The sequence below is a fragment of the Canis lupus genome, chromosome 31 (genome assembly GCF_003254725.2).
Source record: "Canis lupus dingo isolate Sandy chromosome 31, ASM325472v2, whole genome shotgun sequence".
NCBI lineage: Eukaryota > Metazoa > Chordata > Mammalia > Carnivora > Canidae > Canis > Canis lupus.
The window spans coordinates 11,997,974-12,021,328 of NC_064273.1; the positions used below are offsets into that span (position 1 = coordinate 11,997,974).

Consider the following 23,355-nt stretch of genomic DNA (forward strand, 5'->3'; position numbering starts at 1 on the left):
TTTTCCAAGTTTTCTACAATGAAGATATATTACTCCCATAATTAGGAAAAATTCTATAATTTAAAAATATGTTTAGAATATAGGTTTTTGTAATTAAATCTATTTCTGCCGAGCAACACATAAATATCCTGTTTTTCTACTATGAATCTCTTCCTAGTCACTTGAAAAGAAAGATACCTAAGGACTAGATAAAAATGAGGAAAGTTATTTCCATGGTAAAAACAAAAATAATTAGCTTTAAGTGCTGAGATTATTAAAACCCCAAAGCTGTGTATCCATTCTCTTCTATATAAAAGGGAGTACTCTTTACTTATGACTTAAAACACACTAAAAAGATAATCTATAAGGTCATGATGATCAATTTGCATTTAATAACTCAATGGACAGTAATAAAACCAAAAGAATTATGAACTAGAATCAGTCATTGCAATCATGTGAAAACAAACAAGTCTCATTTAAGAGAATGATTTTACTACTTTCTTGGAACTACAACTAACTAAAAAGACAATTTGAAAATAATTCATTTATACAAATGAAATATTGATTGAAAAATAATTGGTGGAAAAATTGCCATGTTGATCTTAAGTATTCTTATATAATTGTGATTTTAAAACGTATTATTTTTTTCAGTAATAGAAATTAAAATTAACACTGGGCCAATACTTAAAACAAGGTTAGGCATAATTTTTCAAAAGGCCCTGAATGAATAGGCACTTGAATGAATGAATTAATGAAATAGAATATATTCTCCTAGAAGACAAAATATTTATTCAATCAACACACATTTACTGAGTACCTAATCTGTGAGAGACACAAAGGAGAGTAAGATATTTTGTGTGGTTTTTTTTTTTGTGTGTGCGTGTGTGCTTTGTGATGCTCATTGCTTAGTATAAATGATTTAAAAAACAAAACAGTAGTCTGTTCCTGTGCTTGTTTGTTCCACTAAAAGACCACTAAAAGAATGAGTTTTTTGGGATTCCAGAGTTATTTTTGCACATCTCAAGCTTGGTCTCTAATATCCTTAATAAATATATGTGAATTGAACAGTTAGTAAAAAAAAAAAAAAAAATACATCTAGAGAGGGGCACCTGGGTGGCTCAGTCGGTTAAGCGGTTAAGCATCTGCCTTTGGCAGGGGTCATGATTTCAGGATCCTGGGATCCAGCCAGTCATTCGGCTCAGCGGGGAGCCTATTTCTCCCTCTGCCCCTCCCTCTTCCTGCTCTCTCTCTCTCTCAAAATAAATAGATAAAATCTCTAAAAAAATACATCTGAAGGAAAAGGTTAATGTGTGTCATGTGAGAAGTACAAATAAAATGTGATGGTTATTCGCAGGAGAGAAAGATTGCATAAGGTAATGTGGGGAAGGGAAATGCACTTGCCTAGAGGATTAAGAGGCATTTGAACAGTGTAATTTAGCATGTCTAACAAAGCCTTTTATGTAACAGTCTTATCTCACTGTATAAATACAAATCACCTATTCAAGTTCTAATACAGGTTTCTGGCTCCTTCTGCCTCCTCTCAAGCAGATTTTGGTGCTCACAGTTCTGGTCTTGGAATAATGTGCCACATCAGCTCTATTTTCCCTGGCACAAGGAAGTTACAACTCCATAGTAATCTTTCCCCACTTTTGTATGAGTTGCCAAGACTGCTCGTTGCTCATTACCCATAATTTAGGGTCAGACTTTTGGTATGGAGATGCTGCAAAACCAGCTCGGAGCGGCCTGGATTACACGAATCTGAGTTTACTTGCCGCACAATATCCTCTGCTCTGAAATTTGGAAGAAATTTCTAGAATTGTTCCTATGAATATTTTTCTTTTTGGGTACATCCTCTGGCTAATCCAAAAATGTGTGTGGTAGGAAATTTAAGTGCTCATATACAAATTAATATTTTTATTAAGCATCTGCTAAATTCCTAACAGACAATGACTTACGGGTATAGAAAATTACTGAGAAAAAAATACAATCCTTGTATCTAGGACTTATAGTTAATCTACACAATAAATAAACAAAAAATGACCTGTTTGATAGAACCAGCTCTGGGCTATAGATACATGGCTCCTTTTCAGTGTTCTGCTTTGTGACTAGCCATGTGAACTTCAGCGAGCCACCTTACTTCTCTGTGCTTCTATAAAATGAGCTGGATCACAAGAATTCATTGTTCCTCTAACAAGTTTAAGAACATTAAACTAGATAAGTATCTCCTTTAATTACTTTACGTCCAACTCTTGGACCTCAGAAGAATATCAAGGAGAAAGTGAGAATGAGCAACTATTGATCGTAGATTATTAGAGCTTAAATAAGTCTTTGTATTCATCTAGTCCAATACTTTACCTTCAAAAAGAGGAAACTAAGGCACAGAAATGTGAATTTAGTAACCTAAGAGCAGAGTGATAGCTCTAGGTCTCTTGATAGTTTGCTTGATTCTGTTTCTAAGTTACTTCTTAGTCCTCACAAATGCATAGCTTTATTTTCATCTGGGAAGTCCTTTTTGTATTCATCAGGATTCAGTTGTTGTTTTTATTCCTATAGCTCTTTGATATTTAACTAGTTATTAAAAACTTAGAAAGCATGGGACCAGCAAGGCAGAGTACAGTAGTGTTTCAGGAAATAGAAGTAATATTTAAATAGTACCTTTTCATCACCTCTTCCTACCTAGATAGCTATCATCCCTTAGGCAAAAAGCTACTGTTGAGAAGAAAACTATTATAGAAATTTAGATGTTAACATGTTAATTATCTTTGGGAAGAGAGTGCTGCGAGAGGAGATATGTGAAATGATCAATTCATACCTACATAAAGAAACATGATTTATTGGAGGTAGTTATTTGCCAAAGAATCTGAAAAGTTATATTACATTTTAGGAAAGAATAATCACATAAATCTGTATAATTTAGCTAGTAGTGTTCCCAAAAGCAAGTCTGAAAAAAATAGTTGTAAAGAGAACTTACAGTTGATTTAGGTCTATAAACTACAAGATGAGCTGATGTACATGAGTGTTCTTGAAGTTTTCTGTACCTTTTATTTATTTATTTTTGTACCTTTTAAAATATGTCCTTTCCCTGAACTTCTGTTTAGAAATGGCCCAACAAGGAAAGGAAGATAGTTAATGTGATCTGAGGATTTTAATATTGTAAGACAGAGTTGGCACATGAGGATGGATACAATTTTTAACACTATACAGCTTTCCTTATCTCAGGAGAAATTGCTAAATTTGGGGGAACATTTTTACATTAAAAACTCACTCTTCTTTAAAGGTACTGCTTTTTGCTTAAGTCAGAAAATTTCTCAATAAGGATGAGTCTTCTATATTCTCTAAAAACACTTCCATGTGGCAAATATAATAAAGACTATAGAAAATAATGCTCATTGGATTAAAATTATTCGGAAACAGAAAAACTAGTTAAATAGTCATATTCAGGGAGAAGTTTCCTACCCCTTCATTGGCAGTAGGTTTTACATGTCTTTGATAGTGAGGTGGACTCTAGCACTTAAAGGTTACCCTCTATAGTATTAGAAAAAGAAAAGAAGATTGATTTAACATTCTTTAAAAAAGAAAAAGTAAATAAAACTGCACATGGGTGCCAAAATAATAGAGAAAGGATCCATTTTCTCAACTATAAAAATCATCAAGTTATCAAAGTACAGTGATTACTATTTCATCAAATACATATATATAAAGATGAATATGTGTGTGCATGTATGTACATATAGTATATATACATTATATATGTAGTGGATTCACTCCCCATCCCTTACTTACTCCAGTCCCAACACAAGATCCAAAACTTGAAATTGGTAGAAAGAAAATTAGGATCAAGAAAGTGATTTATAAAGGAGTCTATACCTTATTCCCTTTATGCCCTTCACTATTAGGTACATAATAGGCATCCTTTTTGAAACTGATAGACTTTAAACTCAAACCAAATATACATTTGGAGTTAGGTAATATCTGGAATCATAGCACAAGATATTTTTGTATTATATTTAGTACTTGTCAATGTAAGCTCCTCACTGTTGACATCTACTTGAAAAATCCATGTACCTTGGTATTAAGCAAAGGGCATTGGATGGAGTTAACAACAGAATAGAAGGGAGTTTCAAATTTTCTTCTGAAATAGTACAATGAGATTGAAAAGAGTTTTGGAAGAGGACACAAATGTTCATTGAACATCTTCTGGGAGTAATATACATATGCTGTTTCATTTAATATTTATAACAATCTTAGGAAATTTTTCTCATCATCATTTCACATATAAGGAAACTGAGACTCTAACAGGTCTAAAGTGAAAAGTTGTAACTCATATAAAGGTGAAGCAAGTTTGGTTACTATAAAGTCCAAAGCTAAGCAGAAGTCCCACAAATTCTAGTCAAGCACCAGGAGGCAAGAAGTAGAAATCAACAGAAAAGTTGAAATGACTGAAGCTAGAACTGAGCAGCAAGATTTTATTTTGCCATTGGGTATAGCACGCAAATGTGTAAAGGAGTAGGCCCATGTTTTCACGTGTGTGTTATATTTTAAAGATGTCCACCAGTAACTGTTTCTTGGCACAATGTAAGTTACCAGAATGTGTTTACAAGCCATTTTTTGAATTGCATAATTCTCTTAGAAATGAGAAAAATGATAAGGAATACTCAAATAATTCCTTTCAACCTTTAAAATGATCAAAATGGAAAAATACTCATATGTATATTTTTAAAGTAAGAGGTTGGCTAAAGAATATAGTTCATTTTATACACCTGGGTGGCTCAGCACCTGAGCGCCTTCCTTTGGCTTGGGGCATGATCCTAGGTCCTGGGATCGAGACCCACATTGGGCTCCCTACTGGGAGTCTGCTTCTCCCTCTGCCTACATCCCTGCCTCTCTCTGAGTCTCTCATGAATAAATAAATAAAATCTTTAAGAAAAAAAAGACTATAGTTCATTCATAAAATTTATTTGCTAGAACCAGGCATTTATTTTTCTGTGTATAAACTAAAAGTTGAGATGGGGACTGCTTACCCTCTTTTCCTTGATTTAAAAGGGGAAGGATGGATGGATAGATAGATAGATGATGATAGATGATAGATGATAGATAGATAGATAGATAGATAGATAGATAGATAGATAATAGATAGATAATGACTTCGGATACTAATTAAGAAAATCTATTCTGATTTTAATTTCATTTCACCAGAAACAAAGGTGTGGATTTCATACCAACATTCAGTGTTCCTTAACACCAACTAAAGCCACTCTGTAAAATCTTCTATTAAAAAGAGAGGCTATATTTTTCTTCTAGCTAACAAATAGAGCTCTACACTCTTCCTATCTGTAAAATGAGTTATAATAGTACTCTTGAGATATAGGAAAACTCCTCCATCTATAATGTCATAATATTATTAGGTAGTTTTGGTCATTTTAAAATATGTTCATAAATTGTTTTATACTGCTCTCTTCAAAAGGTGGGTCATACTAAGCTCTCCTTAGAATGAGCTAGATGTAATAACTCATTATATAACAAATAGAATAAGGTAGAAATGATGGCATATGACTTCTGAGACTGTCTTAAAAGGCATCATGGTTTCCTTCTTACTCTATGCCTTGGACCGCTCGTTCTGGGGGAAGCCAAATGCCACACTATGATACACTCAAGCAGCCATATGGAAAGGCCAACAAGATGAGGTACTGATTCCTCCAAACAGCCACCAGCAAAGAGCAGAAACCCCTGCCGGATAGTAGGAAGAGGGAATTTGAAAACAGATAACTAATACAGTAGCAAAGTTATATAAATGGATAAGAAAGTACTTGAAGATAAGAATGATGCACACTATAATTTGTTCATTTTTATATTCCATCATAAAAACTAACTACTTCTCAGTTGACACTTGCAAGTACTATTTAAACAATCTGTCATCTTGGCCTGTTTTTTTTTTTTTTTTCCTGCCTTACAGTTTGTTCACACCTCTGTTTAGAACCACCTCAAACTGTCTAATGAAACCTAATGAGGGGACCCCCCTCTCCCATCATTAACAGATCACAACATAACCCTGCAGGACTCTCCCCCATCACCTAGTGTCAGGAGACCTCAGTGCAGCTCACCAAAAAGCAGTCCCACTTTGATCTGATGTGAGTGTTTTTCCCAACAAAGGTGAGCTGCATTAGATACAGTGTTAAGTCTGTATGTTGCCAATGGGCTGTATGTAGCCAAGAAGTTCTTTTTTGTTATTAATCCAATTTTCACATTAAGGACTAAATGACTGACTCTCAACTCTAGATACTGCTTACGCTGGAGGAGACTAGTCTAGATTGCACAGTCAGGGCTAGATTGAGACACTAACTCTGTGGGCAAGATGTGGTTTAATATCTTAGAGCAATTCGGGCTCGACACTGGCAAACGTGGCAGTTACACGAATAAAGTGTATCTCTGAGGAAAACGTTCAGCTTTGAGGAACAGAAAACCCTACCATAGTGGCTTAAACATGTGGGGCTTATGATTCCTCACAGCAAGAAGTCCAAATATAGGCAGTCCAGTGCTGATGCGGTGACCCAAGAATGTCTCTGATGAATCAGGCTCCATGCCTTTGCCTGCTCCAGCATTCTTAAGATGTGCTTTTTGTCCTATGATGGAAGGACAGCTGCTAATTCAGCAGATACCATGTCCCAGCTTCCAGCAGGGAGAGAACAAAGGACAAAACTTGCTCCTTGCAAGGCCTTGCTAACCCTCCTCCCCCTTGCCCCACCAAAAAGAAAACCCTCTTCAGGCATTTCTCACTACAATTCACTGGTCGGAACTGGATCCCACAACCACCCTAACTACAGGGGAGGCTGAGAATTCAAATATGTAAGCTTTGCAGTCTCCACAGAAAAGGACATCAAAAAAGAAATTGGTTGAAATGGGGGTAAGGCCATCTAACCCTTAGAAGGGAACCTAACCCACGCTTACACACACACACACACACACACACACACACACACACATATTTTAAAAAATTAATTCACTCAGCAACACTTTTTCCACTGAAGGAAGAGAAGGTTTTGGCGCAGTCCTGGGTGGGGGTGCTTGACAGTGCTTAATATCACCAGCACTGAAAGTAATAAATGTTATCCCTCTTTTCTATCATGAATATGAATGACGCTCTGAAGGCTGAAAGCAACCTAAGAATTTACGTGAGAAATGAGGCATGAAACATTTTTGAAAATATATTAGCCCAAAGTCTGTATTACTGCATATTTTATACCCTTTTCAATATGCTACAAAAGGTCTGAGCCATCAACTGAATGCTGCCAGAAAAGAACAAATAAGAACAAGGATACAAAAATAAATGCTGGAGTCAAGTTACCCCAAGATGTTCTTTATGGTCGGTATAATGATCACAGTACCAGGCAGTTGGCTTTGCTTCAAGCTCTCCCCCATCGGCAATTGTCCTGCAAGGTGGGTTCTCCAGCAGGTTTCTTCCAGGACAAGTAGTCAGAAATATTCATGGCACTAAGCCGGTATTGGAGAGAGAATCCCATAAACACTTCCCACCCCTACCCCCTGCTATGTGGTTCCTTGCATTTTTTTCTATGCCTGAGATCTTTCCTCTTATTTTGAAAACATGAAGGAAACATATCTAGTTGAGAATTTCCTGATTGGTAATTCAGTTAATGTTTACATTTTGTATTATGAATGTTTTTATCACCCAAAATATATTTTGCAGACACAGTCCTGTGATACTTATAATTATGAATATATTTTACTTCCTATGAACTTTATCCCATGTTAATGATATTCAGTAGAATAGCCAGCCATATGAAAATATTTACCCTGTTGAGATATTATTCATCATTTTAATCCTTTCTACTTTTACATGATTTTAAAAAGTTCTACAATGAATATCAATCATTCTCACAATATGAAATAAAAACTAACTTTTCTGTGAGGCTACTGTCTTCCCAGACCAGACCAGATATGAGTCAAGTTTGGGCTTGTAAAACAGAATTACATGGAGCACCATATCTGTAGACAGCGCCCATCAACTGTCTGGATGCCATAGTCTCATAGTTTTTGTACTTAGCATCATCAGTTCACTCATAAATAGGGAGAGGGAGAGAGAGAATCCTAAGCAGCAAGGAGTCCATGGGCGGCTCCATCTCATGACCCTGAGGTCATGCCTGAGCCAAAATCAAGAGTCGGGTGCTTAACTGACTTAGCCACCCTGGTGCCCCCTAGTCCCCTCATTGTCATACATACAGTTCCCACACCACAACTGGAGAAACATGGCTCTGTTAAGTCATTTGCTCCCATGATGAGAGGTGCACTCTATGCCAAAGTCCATTCTTACAGATACCACCCATAAGCCAGTCTGCCCCTTCACACCAGACAGTGGTTCCCTCTCTGCCTCATCTTTCAAAGGGTAAAGTGCTTTTACTTTTCCTCAGTCACAAGGAGTTAACAGATTAATAATTTGCATGACACTTCTTAATAATATTTCATTACACAATTCTGTCATACAGAAAAAGTGTTTCCTAAGTAGTTAAGTTCAATTGAATGCCCATCGTGTATAAGAGAGACATTAAAGATAGATAAGACCAACCTGCACTCCCAAATGAAGATTTCTAGATTCGATATCTCCTGCTTGTCTGTCACTGTTTATGAATTCCCCAAACTGATCTTCAATGATAAACTACATAGTACAAGTGAATGGTTACTATTCTAGAAGGATCATTTCTTAGCCAATGAAAATGCCAGAAAGATTGGCATAGTAAAGATTTACCTTTAACCCTTTTCTTCTAAGAAGTTTAACATCTCAGATATGGTTCTATTTTTCTCCTTAAAACCTAAAGAAGGACTTCTTTTGGCATAGCACATGTCTGGGGAGCTCTTACTGTAAATCGGCCGTCATTTTTTCCCCTGGCTATCAGACAATGTTTCACTTACATGCTATATCTGAGGCCTCATCTAAATTTAGGAGAATGAGACTGCATATTTCAGAAATAATTGGCCAGCTGTGCTCGTGAAAGTGTCATCAAGCCCTTGCAAAGAGTAAAAGGAGGAGGAATGGGAGGGAGAAGAGAAGAGAGGAGCCTCAGGGACAGTGGCAGTTGAATTTTTTTAAAGCATCTCCTGAATGCCAGCCATGAAACTAAGTGCTTTAATAAAGTATCTCACTTAATCTCTCATGCCAGCCATGAGATAAAGGTTCTTATAGACAAATTTTTCAGATCTTGAAAACTGAGGTAGAGAGAGAGATTATGTAAATTACCCCAAATCATGGAGGTACTAAGGGCCAAACTAAGATTTAGAGCTCTTTCCAGAGCTCTCCACCATGCACTGCAGGAGAACTCACTGGTTGAAGGCACTCACACCATGTGCTCAGCTCCCTCAGGAGTGCACTACTATTGCTCTGGCGGCCTCAGAACAGCCAGCAGAAACTGTGGCTGATCACAAGTTATGGTCCACTGTCTAATCCATTGGAAGGCCTCTGACAGCCTCAGAAATCAGGCTGGATTTAGGAATGTGACCTGCCTTTTCTCACCAAATAGCCCCTCATGGTTCAGATGCTGTGTTCTGTCTTCCTGTTGATCAGGCTACTGCCCCAAGGAAGGCCAGTTCTAAATTTTCTAATAAAACTATCAGAATGATTAAAGAGAATCCCATGGCTGTCAGAAAAATATCAAAAATTAGTATGATGCTTGAGTTGGCCCTATTGACTCATATACTATTTTTCATTACAGGGTGAATAGCAACTATTTGGCTGTTAATTAATGTTATGTTATTATTATTAGGGAGGCCCAAGGTTCAGACATTCTTAATTACCTGAACTCCTGGGCTAATTAATGCAATTTATAATAGTATATGTTTTTATATCAAATGTAAAAACACGAGTGGCGTGCCCCTCATTGAAGGTTGTCAGATAGTTCTAAGCACTTAACATAGGTCTTGTCAGAGAAAATCCCAGGACATTAATTTAACAGGCTCAGAGTTACTTATCAAAAGGCTGTAGAACATAATGTTTTACATAATCAAAATGGTTTATTAATTCAAGTCATCATTTGATTTTTTCACTTATATTCCAATTCACAGAGATGTAAGCATATCAATTACAAAACAACCTACAATATCTAAATGCAAAATAGCTACAAGACTAAGTATTGTACACTACATCTAGAATATTACAGAGCTCAATAAAAAGATGATTTTCACAAAACACCACGCCAAGTGTTGAGTATTCACATTACCTGACAGGAAATGCCTTGTGTTTTTTTTTCCTTGAAAAGTATGTATGTTATTACTCAAAAGAAAATCATCTTCATTTAGATCTATGAAAAGAGATTAACGTCATATGTAGATTATCAGAAATTACAGGATTTAAGAGTTAAAGTGCCATTTAATACTCATTATTTTCATTAATCTATTAAAAAGTACTGTATTGCCTAGATAACAAATCTTTACTTTCTTAAAGATATGTTATTCTCACAAGAAACAGATCAAAATAAAATATAAATTTAATGAAATAAAAATGAAGAATGCCACTGGCCAGCTGAGTATCTGAGCAAGGCATGGAACCTCTCTGGGACTCAGTTTCCCCTCTCAGTAATGAAAGAGTAGCATACTAGCTACAAAAGCCATGTCTAACTCCCAAACGCTATGATTCCATGATGTTATCACCTCACCTGATTCTGTAAAACTAAGCTCTCCCCCCTGGACATTTTGAGCTTCATTGGCTTATGTCTTCTCAACATGGATTATTTAGGTTGAAATTGTTCTAGGCGTGCTTTAGTAAAAGGCTTGGAATATGGCATCCATTTGCTTGCAGCTACATGAAATCTTTCAAAAAGTAGTAGCATTTCCCTTGCAGTCACTGGAAAAGGGTTTCCATTTATGTAAATCTGAAATGTACATGTGCTAAAAGAGGACAGAATTTTAAGGTTCACTTAATCTAAGCCCTTTAGTTTACAGATGAGGCTACTGAGCCTGCAGATATCACTGGGCCACCAAGCCTGAAGGCTTTACTTGTAATCACTACTTTAGTTTCCTGCTATTCGTCAGTCTCAGATTCTACAGGGGGTGAGGTGTGAGGGGTTGTGGGCAAGGCCTACTCTCCATGCACAGTGAAATACAGAGGGGAGGTTTCCTGCAAATCTCTATTTTAGCAATAGTGAAAAGATATTTTAAATTCACAGCTCAGTCTTAGAGTTATTTATATCATTAACAATATTTAAAATCAGAGTAATCACACAAGATTCCGGAAAATACTTAAATTTTAAAATAAGCTAGTTTTGTGATCTGACTCTTTGCAACTAGATCTTGCATTACAGGGTCAGGATGCAAGAAGCAGTTTGTACAACCATTTTTGTTTGTTTAAGTTTTTGTATTTAGGAGAAAGATTCTCATCTCTGTTCCTTCATTCCTCATTTCTTCCCTTTTTTGATTCCTTTACCATGAAATTTGGAGAACACCCTTTGGGTAGAGGAAAAGAACAGTAAAGTGGTCACCTGTGCTCTAGAATCTGGAAGCAGCTGAGCATATGCACCATGCTTTACATCACTTAAATAGCAATGCAAATTATAAAATGAGTGATTCGAATGCTACTATGGGGAGAGAGCACTATGACTCAGGCTGCTCCTGGGAGAGGTATGACTGCAGAGGAAGCTAGAAGAGTGGATATAGTTTGGTAAGGGAGAAGAAAAGGAAAAATAAAAATACAGCGGCAATGTGACAAACACTAGCCTACTGTGTGGAATAAGTGGAATACATTTAATGAAGTGTAGAGATTGATATTGGTCAAATGACAATTCTGAAGATAGCGTTGGGGGACGTAGGGCTGGAAGGGTGAATAAAGTGAAATTTTAAGGGCACATGAGTACGAGGTAGAGGAATTTGGACATAACCTACTAGACTAGTGTTGCAAATATAAATATATCTGCAGGATAAAAGCAACTTAACTAAATGCAGTCAAATAAGCAACTTAACTAAATGAGGTGATTTTGTCAGGGAGGTAATAGAAGATTTGTGGTGAGTGATGGGTCACCATTGCTAAAAGGGCAGTCATTGCTCTCAGCTTTTCCCAACCAAAATCACCTCAGACTTTGAGCCCAGGATTGTTGGTTTCCCTCATCGTTTTCAGGAAACTATGAATATATTGATATTAATGTAAAATTTCCTGATTTTTAAAGTATCTTATAGTCCAAGGAAGCTTTTTCTCAGAATAAATTAGGTTACAGAGCTACCAGTATGTGGCCTCTGCTGTAGAAAATGGAGGACCTTCCAGAGTCTTGGACTAAGGAAGAGACATCAAAAAAATGGTATTTTATGGAGAGTAGCTGATTATTTTGTGGTCTTATACATTTTTACTTATTTGTAATCTTCTAAATATTGTCCGATGAGAGATTATTTGTAAAAACAGAAGCAATTAGGTCCTAAGTAGCAACAGAGTTGCAATAGTTGAATTAGGCAATATGCAGTTGTGCTTTCCATAGATGGCCACAGAAATCTCTCTCACACCACATGTTCTGAAATGTGAACTTGGCACGCCTCCATCCAGAAATAGAGTTCAATTCTCCTCTTATTGAACTGAGCTGATCTTAGTAACTCACTTGTCACAGGACAATGAAGTGGAAATGATGCTTTGTGACCCCCAACACTAGGTCAGAAGAAGCCTTACAGTTTCTGTCTTGATCATTTGGGATGCTTGCTCTCCAGACACTTCCCCCCACGATATGCGAAGCTCCCTCTCGTGTTTCTTTCTCTTGCAACCCAGCCCTTGGCATAGGAGGGAGCTCACATCACTTGGAGAGGGCACATATTGGTCTCCAGTTGAAAGTCTCCACTGAGCCCAGCCTGCAAGTTATCCCAGAACAGGTGCCAAATACCTACATGAAAAGGTCTCTAGATGATTCAAGCCACCAGATATTTAAGTCCTCCCCAGTCAATAAAGGCTTTCCAGAAGAAGCCTCAGATATCATGAAGCACTGCCCTGAATGAATTCCTGGCCCACAAAATCCACGAGCCTGACAAAATATTTGATTCCATTAAATTTGAGGGTGGTTTGTTTGCAGCAACAAGGTGATCAGAACGTGCATGCACTGCACTGCATAAGTGAGTCACAAATGACAGTGTACATAGGAATGCACCATTCCACATAAACATTCAGATTCCAACTGCCCCTCAGATTAGGTACAAGAGCAATATTTCTAATCAGCTTTTAGGTTATTCTAATGAAGATAACTTCTGACCATACTCAGGTAACTATAATCCTAGGAAGAACTCCGACAGAACTAAAGGGAGATTCATTTGTACAAAACACTAGGAGGCTGAGTGTTATCATTCAATTCAGAAAGCCCTCCTTGGAAGTAAGAGGCCCACTCAAAGGCAGCCTTTGCTCAGGGAGTTTATTTCCACATGATAAGCAGATATTCAGGTGTGAAATAGGGCTTCTCCTGGTTACTCTTCATGCAACTCAGTCTAACTAGAGTTAAATTACATGGTCTTGGGAAACAATCTTTAAATTAGACTGTGGTCCCTGAAAATTAAACAAATAGTAAATACATTTGTGACTTTATATATTTGGCATCCTGAAAGTGAGGGTATCAAGCCAAAAAAGAAAGAGAATTCATAATGTCTGGAAAAACCAAACCAAAATATTTATATGCTTACTCTGAAAAGGCTTGCCAAGTAATAGCGACTAGAATTCAGCAAAGAAGATTTCACACCAATGGCAATTCAAATGCTAAACTGGGAAGCCCTCACAGCTTCTCTCCTCCAGTGGGATTTTTGATAATGAATCTCATCAAAATCTATGTAAGGAGTATTTATTTTTAAAATAATTTGACAGCAGTATGGGTAAAATTAATATTCCCTTCAATACTAACCATGTTTATTGGCCTTATCCAGCCCCTTACTTCCTTTACTAACAGGTCAATTTTGTGTGTGTGTGTGTGTGTGTGTGTGTGTGTGTATTTTCTGTTTTATGGAATAGTCTGGCATGGTCACACTGTTCGAAAAATCTCTAAGCAGGTTTTGTTTACTTTTGATAATTTTTTGAAATTTTTGCTTTGCTTTTATTCTTGAACTTTCTGATAAAATATAAAAACTTTGTTCCTGATATTATCTTTACATAAATAAAACTTGATCTTAGGTAAACTCCTATTCACATATTTCAAAGTTTGTTGTTTTTAGGCTTAATTTGTTTTCTTCATAAAAGGAAGGCCAAAATAGGGGCACCTGGGTGGCTCAGTCAATTAAGCCTCGGCCTTGGTTGGGCTCAGGTCATGATCCCAGGGCCCCTGATCAGTGAGTAGCCTGCTTCTCCATCTCCCTCAGCGGCTGCTGCTCCCCCTGCTTATGCTCTGCCTCTCTCTCTCTCTCAAATAAATAAATAAAATCTTAAAAAAGGAAAAGCAAATGACAAAAAATTAAGACCAAAATAAATTTTGAAATCTTAAAATTGGCTTTAATTTACTGTAATGAATATTATGAATATTCGCCTGTTTATGGTGCTAAAAATACAATTAATATGAGTTACAGGCTAATTTCCCTTGCTACCTAAACTATATCAGAGCTTCAGTCATAAAGTCCTGAGCACTTAATTTATCCCGAATTTTTATTTTACAGATGTAGTCTCTTTTAACAGCACAGATGGAGGTTTTGATAAAACTCTTCTTAGAAGAAGGAAATGGGAAATGGACTAGATAAACTAAAAATATTATGCTCCTGGCATTCAACTTATTCTGATAAATTTTGTCTTAACTGACATAACATAGTCATATCATCGAGTTATGAGAATATCTTTATGGATTAAAACACCAGGCATAAATCCTTGATGAACACAACCTGTGGATGCTCCTTCCATGGGGTCTCAGTACTCTTTAGGCCTGAAATGCTATTAATATGTGTCATGTAGAAATACTATTTTGAAACAGAAATGGAGAAAAATGGCTATTTATTTATTTATTTATTTATTTATTTATTTTTGGTTTTTGAGTTTGTAACAGATTCTTTGGGAGTTAGTACCACTCCTACCATTTAATTACCTATACATTCCTTCTGTTTTATTGAGGCTGTCTTTAAAATTTCATCATTCGTGTTCAATAAAATAATGGGCTCTGGTGATATTGATGAGGCACCTTCAGGTCTTCCTCTCCCTAAACTTGACAGACTGCCTATCCTCAGACACAGTAAACCTCTCTTAAGTAATTATGCAATTAACGGTTGAAAAGTAGTGTTTAAAATGAGAAAGAAATATTATGGGTTGATGGGTAGGGCACTAATTGCCTAGAAATACTCTGAGCTTTCCAAATGAAGCTACTCCACCCATAAAATTCAAGTCCACAACATGTGGTCCTCCCTTCGCCACGAATTTCTCCCTTCAATTTACAATGACACCGACAGCCTTGGTCTCAGGCCATCAACTCTTCCTCGCACAGCATTAATCCCTAGGAAATGTCCTGTGACTCAGCTGCTACTGCTGGAATGCCAGCTGAAATTTTAGATACACGCACACACACAAATACACACACAAATATGCGGTAGCTCAAGAATCACAAATACCCAAAGCTGAGAAGGTTTCTTTAAAGGCTTTCTTTTTTCTTCTCTGACAAAGAACACATCACTAATCAGAAACACCTCACTGTAAGCCAAGATTTTTTGGCTATACAGTTAAAAAAAAATCAGAGAAATTGGTTTTAGCAAATTGAATTCTTAAGGAAACTTATGACAAAATTTGTAAGTTAAAATAATCTATAGTACAATTATAACTTCTTCATCCATAGATCAATATATGATAAGCTAAAAATCAAATGTGTTTATTAAAGGGATAGAGGGCAGATGATGTAGATGAATGTTTGACTAATCTACAGAGTGTGAATGAGGATAGCTGGCATCTGTGAGGTAGAGAGTCCAGTCAAAACATGATATTATTAAAACATTTCCTATGTTGTAATTAAAAGAAAATATCTAAATCTCAATATGCTTTATCTATTTACTTATAATAGAGAAAATTATGTTTAAGAATTCAGTTAAATTTATTCACTGAAATGTTACATAATCTTGAAAACCGAAATATTTCAAAATAAATTATTTTCATAAGTAATTACTTTGTAAATTACTTATTTAATTAAGAGCACTCTTAAACAAAAGGTAAAATTTGAACAGTCTATAATCAAATCACTAAACTAATGATAAAAATGCATTATAATTCCCTGTCTCAAGATATTAAAAATATTTTTAAAAATTATAAACTCTTAAATAATCAATAACTAACACAATCAATTATTTCTTGTTCCAATAACATTAGAGGAAGCATACCAAGTAGATCAACTTTTTATGCTGCTATTCATCTTTGTGAATTCTTAAGACTTTGTGTTTTATTCATTCCCAAAGTTAACTGATTTTAACTTTTTTTTTAAATTTTTATTTATTTATGATAGTCACAGAGAGAGAGAGAGAGAGAGAGGCAGAGACACAGGCAGAGGGAGAAGCAGGCTCCATGCACCGGGAGCCTGACGTGGGACTCGATCCCGGGTCTCCAGGATCGGGCCCTGGGCCAAAGACAGGCGCTAAACCGCTTCACCACCCAGGGATCCCTGATTTTAACTTTGAAGTCATTTATTATTAATTAATTTTTCTATACCTGGCTACTAATTTTCACTTCCTGGAAATTTTTAGATTATTAAATGATATAATTTTGTATTAATAATCAAGGTTATTCTTTTATATTTTTAAGAAAAACTTAAATGTTTGAACAACTACTAATATATTGATGTTATTTTAGAGGATTTTTCTGTGCTGATTTTTAATACATTTTAAAATTCTCTTAGACATTAAAGACTGTCAAATATTATTTGCAATTGATTCTTTGCTTCAATAGTCAACCTAATTTTTTTTTTTTTTAACTTTTGGCTAAGGTAGTCCATTTATTTGTAAATGCACATGCCGTGAGACCACAGATTCTATTTATTATTTTAATTTTATTTAAATTAAATTAATTAACATGTAGTGTATTATTGGTTTCAGAGGTAGAGGTCAGTGATTAATCAGTCTTATATAATATCCAATGTTCACTACATCACATACCCTCCATCACCCAGTTACCCCGTCCCCCTGCTTTCATCCCCTCTAGTGACCCTCAGTTTGTTTCTGATGATTTTTTAAAATTTTTATTTAAATAAAATTAACATATAATGTATTATTGGTAAAAAGCATTTGACAAAGTACAGCATCCCTTCTTGATTAAAGCGCTTCACAGTGTAGGGATAGAGTGAATATACTTCAATATCATAAAAACCATGTACAAAATGTCCACAATAAATGTGTTCTCAATGGGGAAAAATTGAGATCTTTTCCCCTAAGATCAGGAACACGACAGGTATGTCCACTCTCATCACTGTTCAACATAGTAGTAGAAGTCCCACCCTCAGTAATCAGACAACAAAAAGAAATAAAAGGCATCTGAATTGGCAAAGAAGAAGTCAAACTCTCACTCTTTGTAGATGACATGGTACTCCATTTGGAAAACCCAAAAGACTCCAAAATTGCTAGAACTAACAGAGGAACTCAGCAAAATGGTAGAATATAAAATCAATGCACAGAAATCAGTTGCATTTCTATACACTAACAATGAGACAGAAGAAAAAGATATTAAGGAGTCAATCCCATTTACAATTGCACCCCAAACCATAAGATAAGTAGGAATAAACCTAATTACAGAGGCAAAAGATCTGTAGTCAGAAAACTATAGACACACTCGTGAAAGAAACTGAAGAAAACACAAAGAAATGGAAAAATGTTCCATGCTCACGGATTAGAAGAATATTGTTAAAAAGTCTATGCTACCTAGAGCAATCTATATATTCAATGCAATCCTATCAAAATACCATCAACTTATTTCACAAAGTTGGAACAAATAATCCTAAAATTTGTATGGAACCAGAAAAGACCATGAATAGCCAAAAGAACATGGAAAAAGAAAACCAAAATGGTTGGCATCACAATCCTGGACTTCAAGCTCTATTACAAAGCTGTGATCATCAAGACAGTATGGTACTGGCACAAAAACAGACACATAGAGCAATGGAACAGAATAGAGAACCCAGAAATGGACCCTCAACTCTATGGTCAACTAATCTTCTACAAAGCAGGATAGAATATCCGATGGAAAAAAGATAGTCTCTTCAATAAGTGGTGTAGGGAAAATTGGACAGCCACATGCAGAAGATGAAATTGGACCATTTCCTTAAACCATACACAAAAACAGACTCAAAATGGATGAAAGTCCTAAATGTGAGACAGGAATCCATCAAAATCCTAGAGGAGAACACAGGCAGCAGCCTCTTTGACCTCGGCGACAGCAACTTCTTGCTAGACACATCTCCAAAGGCAAGGGAAACAAAGGCAAAAATGAACTATTGGGACTTCATCAAGATAAAAAGCTTTTCACAGCAAAGGAAACAGTTAACATGTGACATATCAGATAAAAGGCTAGAATCCAAGATTTATAAAGAACTTATTAAACTCAACACCCAAGGAACAAATAGTCCAATCAAGAAATGGACAAAAGACATGAGCATACATTTATCCAAAGAAGACATACAAACAGCCAACAGACAAATGAAAAAAAAAAATGCTCCACATCACTTGGCACACCACTTGGCAAGGATGCAGAGAAAGGGGAACCCTTGTACGCCACGGACAAGAATGCAAGCTGGTACAGCCACTCTGGAAAACAGTATATAAGTTCTCAAAAAGTTGAAAATAGAGCTACTCTACAACCCAGCAATGGCACTACTGGGTATTTACCCCAAGGATACAAATTTACTGATCCAAAGGGGCACCTGCACCCCAATGCTCATAGCAGCAATGTCCACAGTAGCCAAACTATGGGAAGAGCCCATGGGTCCATCAACAGATGAATGGATAAAGAAGATGTGGTAGATATATATAATAGAATATGACTCGGCCATCAAAAAATGAAATCTTGCCATTTGCAACGATGTGGATAGAACTTGAGGATATTATGCTAAGTGAAATAAGTCAATCAGAGAGAGAATTATCATAGATCTCACTCATAGGTGGAAGTTAAGAAACAAAACAGAAGATCATGGAGGAAAAAATGAAACAAGATGAAATCAGAAAGTGAGACAAACCATAAGAGACCCTTAAGCATAGGAAACAAACTGAGGGTCGCTGGAGGGGGCTTTGGGGTAACTGAATAACAGTCAACCTAGATTCCACTTCCTTTCTATACATCTATGTGTATCTGTACACACCAATACATGGGTATATATCCTATTAATAATATATACTTCCTATTCTAGTTTTTTTTTCTTCAGATTTTACTTATTCACAAGAGACACACACAGACAGAGGCAGAGACACAGGCAGAGGGAGAAGCAGGCTCCATGCAGGGAGCCCGATGTGGGATTCGATCTCAGGACTCCAGGATCAGGACCTTAGCCGAAGGCAGAGGCTTACCTGCTGAGCCACCCAGGTGTCCCTGTTTTTTGTTTTTTGTTTTTTGTTTTTCCTTTTTAAGTAGACCACAATGCCCTGCTTATTTTAAAAGAGAAAGAGATAAAGTTGTCTTACCTGCCCTTTAAACTACTTTGGGAAAATGCTAAGTCAGCTGAACTAAATTTAGCAATTACCTTTTAGCTGACAGTGTCTTCTGATGTGGGAATCATTCTCAGCCTTGCCGGGTTCCTGCCAGATTGTGTCATTCACTGTTTTCCTTTCTAAAATATAGTAGAGGATTGGTTAGCAGAAATATGTCCAGTAAGTGTAAGAAATATAAAATCAAAACAAGATCAGCACAGAGTTCTAACTTGGTAAGTGATAATCAGAGAGCTCTGTGGTCCATCCTGGAGAGTGTAGTAGTCCCTGACGCAAAACCCCAAGCGTCCTGTGGGCTCCCATTTATTTCCATGAACTATATAAGCACCCAAGCATTTGTGGTAGGATGCTGCAATTGAAATACCTGTTGATAGTTTATGATTATATTATTCTTGGAAGTATTTTTCCTGAGTTAACCTTTATGATTTTAGGCTTAGTTCAGTGCCTCCACCCTCCACATTCCTCATCATTTGTAACTAAATGATCACATGTATGGAGAGAAAAATGAGTTGTGATAGTTTCAAGAAACTCTCAAATCTTGAGTGGAAGAACGATGACTTGCTTGCCCTTGTCCTCACACCACCTAGAGCAGAACCTGGACATGTGGTGAAGAACAGAACTACACTAAAATGAAGAAATTAAAAAAAAAAAATTAAAACAAATTAAAAAAAAATAAAATGAAGAAATTAGAATCCCTTCTAACCTCCTTACCAAAGAGGATCATTACACATGTTGTATCATCATATTGATAAAGCAAAATTGAGATTACGCACCCAAAGCATCACATGGAAACAAGGTCAGCATGCCTGTGTTGTTTTTTTTTTTTTCAATATTTTATTTATTTACTCATGAGGGACACACACACACACACACACACACAAAGGCAGAGACACAGGCAGAGGCAGAAGCAGGCTTCATGCAGGGAGCCCGATGTGGGACTCGATCCCCGGTCTCCAGGATCACGCCCTGGACAGAAGGCAGCGCTAAACCACTGAGCCACCCGGGCTGCCCACCTATGTTGTTTTTAAAGTCATTATTTACTCTCATATTTGACTACAGGAAGGCAGTCAAGCATCAAGAATTATATTAAGATGGAAACATCTATAGCCTTGTGTGCACAAATTGCAGAGCAGGCTATGTGAATAAGTGTATATGGAAAATATATCTTTTTCTTTTATTTAAGATTATGCATTATTTAAATCAGGGCTGATATTCAAAATATTTAACAACTAGCTGCCCACAAGGCCTTGACTAGTGAGATAGTACGTAGTCCCTGTGGCTGCTGCCACCTGAAGAATATCAGACCTAATTAAAATGAAGACACTCTTGGAAGATGCATCCATTGTGATCATCACTTTGGTCTGAATGAGCTTTCAGATCCTACTCAGGAGACTGGTTTTTGAAAAGATGACGAAAGGAGTTTGAGCATCCAACTCCTAGATTCTGCTGGAGAGAAAAGGCACGCACAAGTTTGACAAACTGCATTAAAAATAAATTACTGCCTCTGTCCCTGGGTGGTTCAGTTGGTTAAGTGTCAGCCTTCCACTGAGGTGTTGATTTTGGGATCATGGGATCAAGCCCTGCATTGGGCTCCCTGCTCAGTGGGGAGTCTGCTTCTTCCTCTCCCTCTGCCCCTCCCCCCCATTTGTTCATGCATGCTCTTTCAAATAAATAAACAAAATCTTTAAAAAAATAAATTATTGTCTGAATAATCCAGATGTTTACCACTGTGACTATTTTATAATTAGTGACACTATATTCTATAAGAGGAGAGACATCCATTAATTTCTAAAATTAATAGATATTTACTTCAGAATTAAATGCAAATCAAGCCAATTGCCTTTATTTTAACTACAAGTACTGTAATCACAGAAACTAAAGAAAAGATCTGGTGCTTGAAATGCTGTAGAAGAATCTTTTGTAATACAACCATTTTTTATTTCTTTTTTATTCACTGCTGGTTTCATGTATCTGAAAAGATACCGAAGAGGTCACCTTGACCATGGTCAGCCAAGCTAAAGTTGGGAAGCCGGAAGATAATCAGCCAATAAACCATCAAAGAGAATTATATTTTTAATGTAAAAGGAAATTATTCTGAATAAATCAATGATTTCTTTGTCTTAGCCATTTACAGTTAGAATGGAACCACCTTCCTTTTAAAAAAATTTCTTCTATAGAATTCAAAGACAATTCAATTTGACTTTCATTAATCACTTATTGTTGCTGTATGGAAATGGCAGAAGAAAAGAAGTTTCAGAGAAACAGAACATATTATCTGCATGAGTAATCTTATGAATTACTAACCAAATCTTTTGTTTTCAGACACAGATCTCCAGATTGACCTAGAGGAATAAAAGGAACAGATATTTAAGTCTACATCTAGTAAATAATATTTTTAATTAAACAGAAACTAGATTACCTAAACATGCTTGTAATATGTTTCAGAGCAGACATAAATTCTACCTATAACGAAGGTCTATATATAGCCCTGAATTTTCCTGACCCTATATGGCAAGGATAATCTTGGCCTGGAAATTTCCAAGCAATATAGAGAAATATCCACGCAACATTTATAAACCACCCCCACACACAAAGTGAGCCATTTTTACATGAATATATCTCAAGATAATCAATAAATAGTTAATGTGGAAAAGCTCTTTTTGGAATAATTCTGTTCAATAAATACAGAAAGAATGATTGAATATAATCACATACAATCCCTAATGAAACAATAGATCTTGGCGATAATCAACAAATGACGTTAAAAACTTTTCATTGCAAGGCTGAAGGGCAACTTTGTGCTGAATGGATCAGCCTGATGCCATCTGAACCCACTAAGCAAGTTCACAGTCATAAGCATAGAAGACAACCAGATATACAGGCTTCCAAAGTAATGCAACAGGAAGCATATAGTCACTGATGACCTACTTTTAAAATATATACACATATATCAAACTTAAACATTATCTAGCCTCGAGATCTGACTACAAAATTTACAGGAAGCATAGAGGATAGAAGAACATGGGGTTTTTGTTGTTGTTGTTGTTGTTGTTGTTGTTTTAAGAAAAATACCACAAATGATGCAATCAGCAAAATTCCTCAGAACAAACAATCCAGTTTCTTCAGCAAATTAATGGAGAAGGACCTATGAATTAAGAAATGTGAACTGAATGCATTACAATGATCCTGTTTGGATCATGATTCAAATTAACTATAAATAAAAAGCACTTGAGGCTATTAGAAAAATTTTAACAGTGACTATATATTTGGTCATATTACACAACTTTTCTTAATGTTGTTCTAGTGTAGTGGTGGTAATGTGCTTATGCTTTTTTTAAAAAAAAATACAGTGCTTGCTTTTTAACAATATATATCAGAGCATGAAATTATGTATCTGGGATCTACTCTTAAAAAAATAGTGGGAGTTGGAGGGCTGGGGAGTCAAGTGGGTAGAAATGAAATGAGATAGACTATAGGTTGATACCTGTTCAAGCTTGGTGATATGAGTTCACTATTATCTCCTCCTTTATATATAATTGAAAATTTCTATAATAAAATGTCCAAAACAGAGATGGAAGATAGGACTATGCTGACTCTATCATAATTATTTTATGCACTAGGTGAACACATGTGTGTCCTGTACATATAATTAACTTTGTTTGTAACTTGAGTGTTTTCCACTGTTTAATATTCTTGGTACTCATTAAATTAATGCCAAGTTCACCTTTTCTTAAGCTCAGGGTTGTAAGAAAAAAAATCTGCATATATAATTTTTGTCTTTAC

At 36.2% G+C, this 23,355-nt stretch overlaps 1 protein-coding gene across 2 annotated transcripts in view; it reads right to left on the minus strand.

Annotated features, from left to right (window-relative positions):
- SAMSN1 (SAM domain, SH3 domain and nuclear localization signals 1) overlaps positions 1-23,355 on the minus strand; it is a 144,319-nt gene that overhangs the window by 94,623 nt on the left and 26,341 nt on the right. Inside the window, exons 4-6 of one of the 2 annotated variants that reach the window (XM_035709345.2) lie at positions 21,877-21,914; positions 19,608-19,694; positions 10,203-10,283 (exon numbers count right to left, since the gene is read on the minus strand). In XM_035709345.2, the coding sequence (XP_035565238.2) occupies positions 10,203-10,283; positions 19,608-19,694; positions 21,877-21,914 (206 nt within the window). The remainder of the gene's footprint in view (positions 1-10,202; positions 10,284-19,607; positions 19,695-21,876; positions 21,915-23,355) is intronic. The other variant, XM_025449622.3, reaches the window with a different exon arrangement.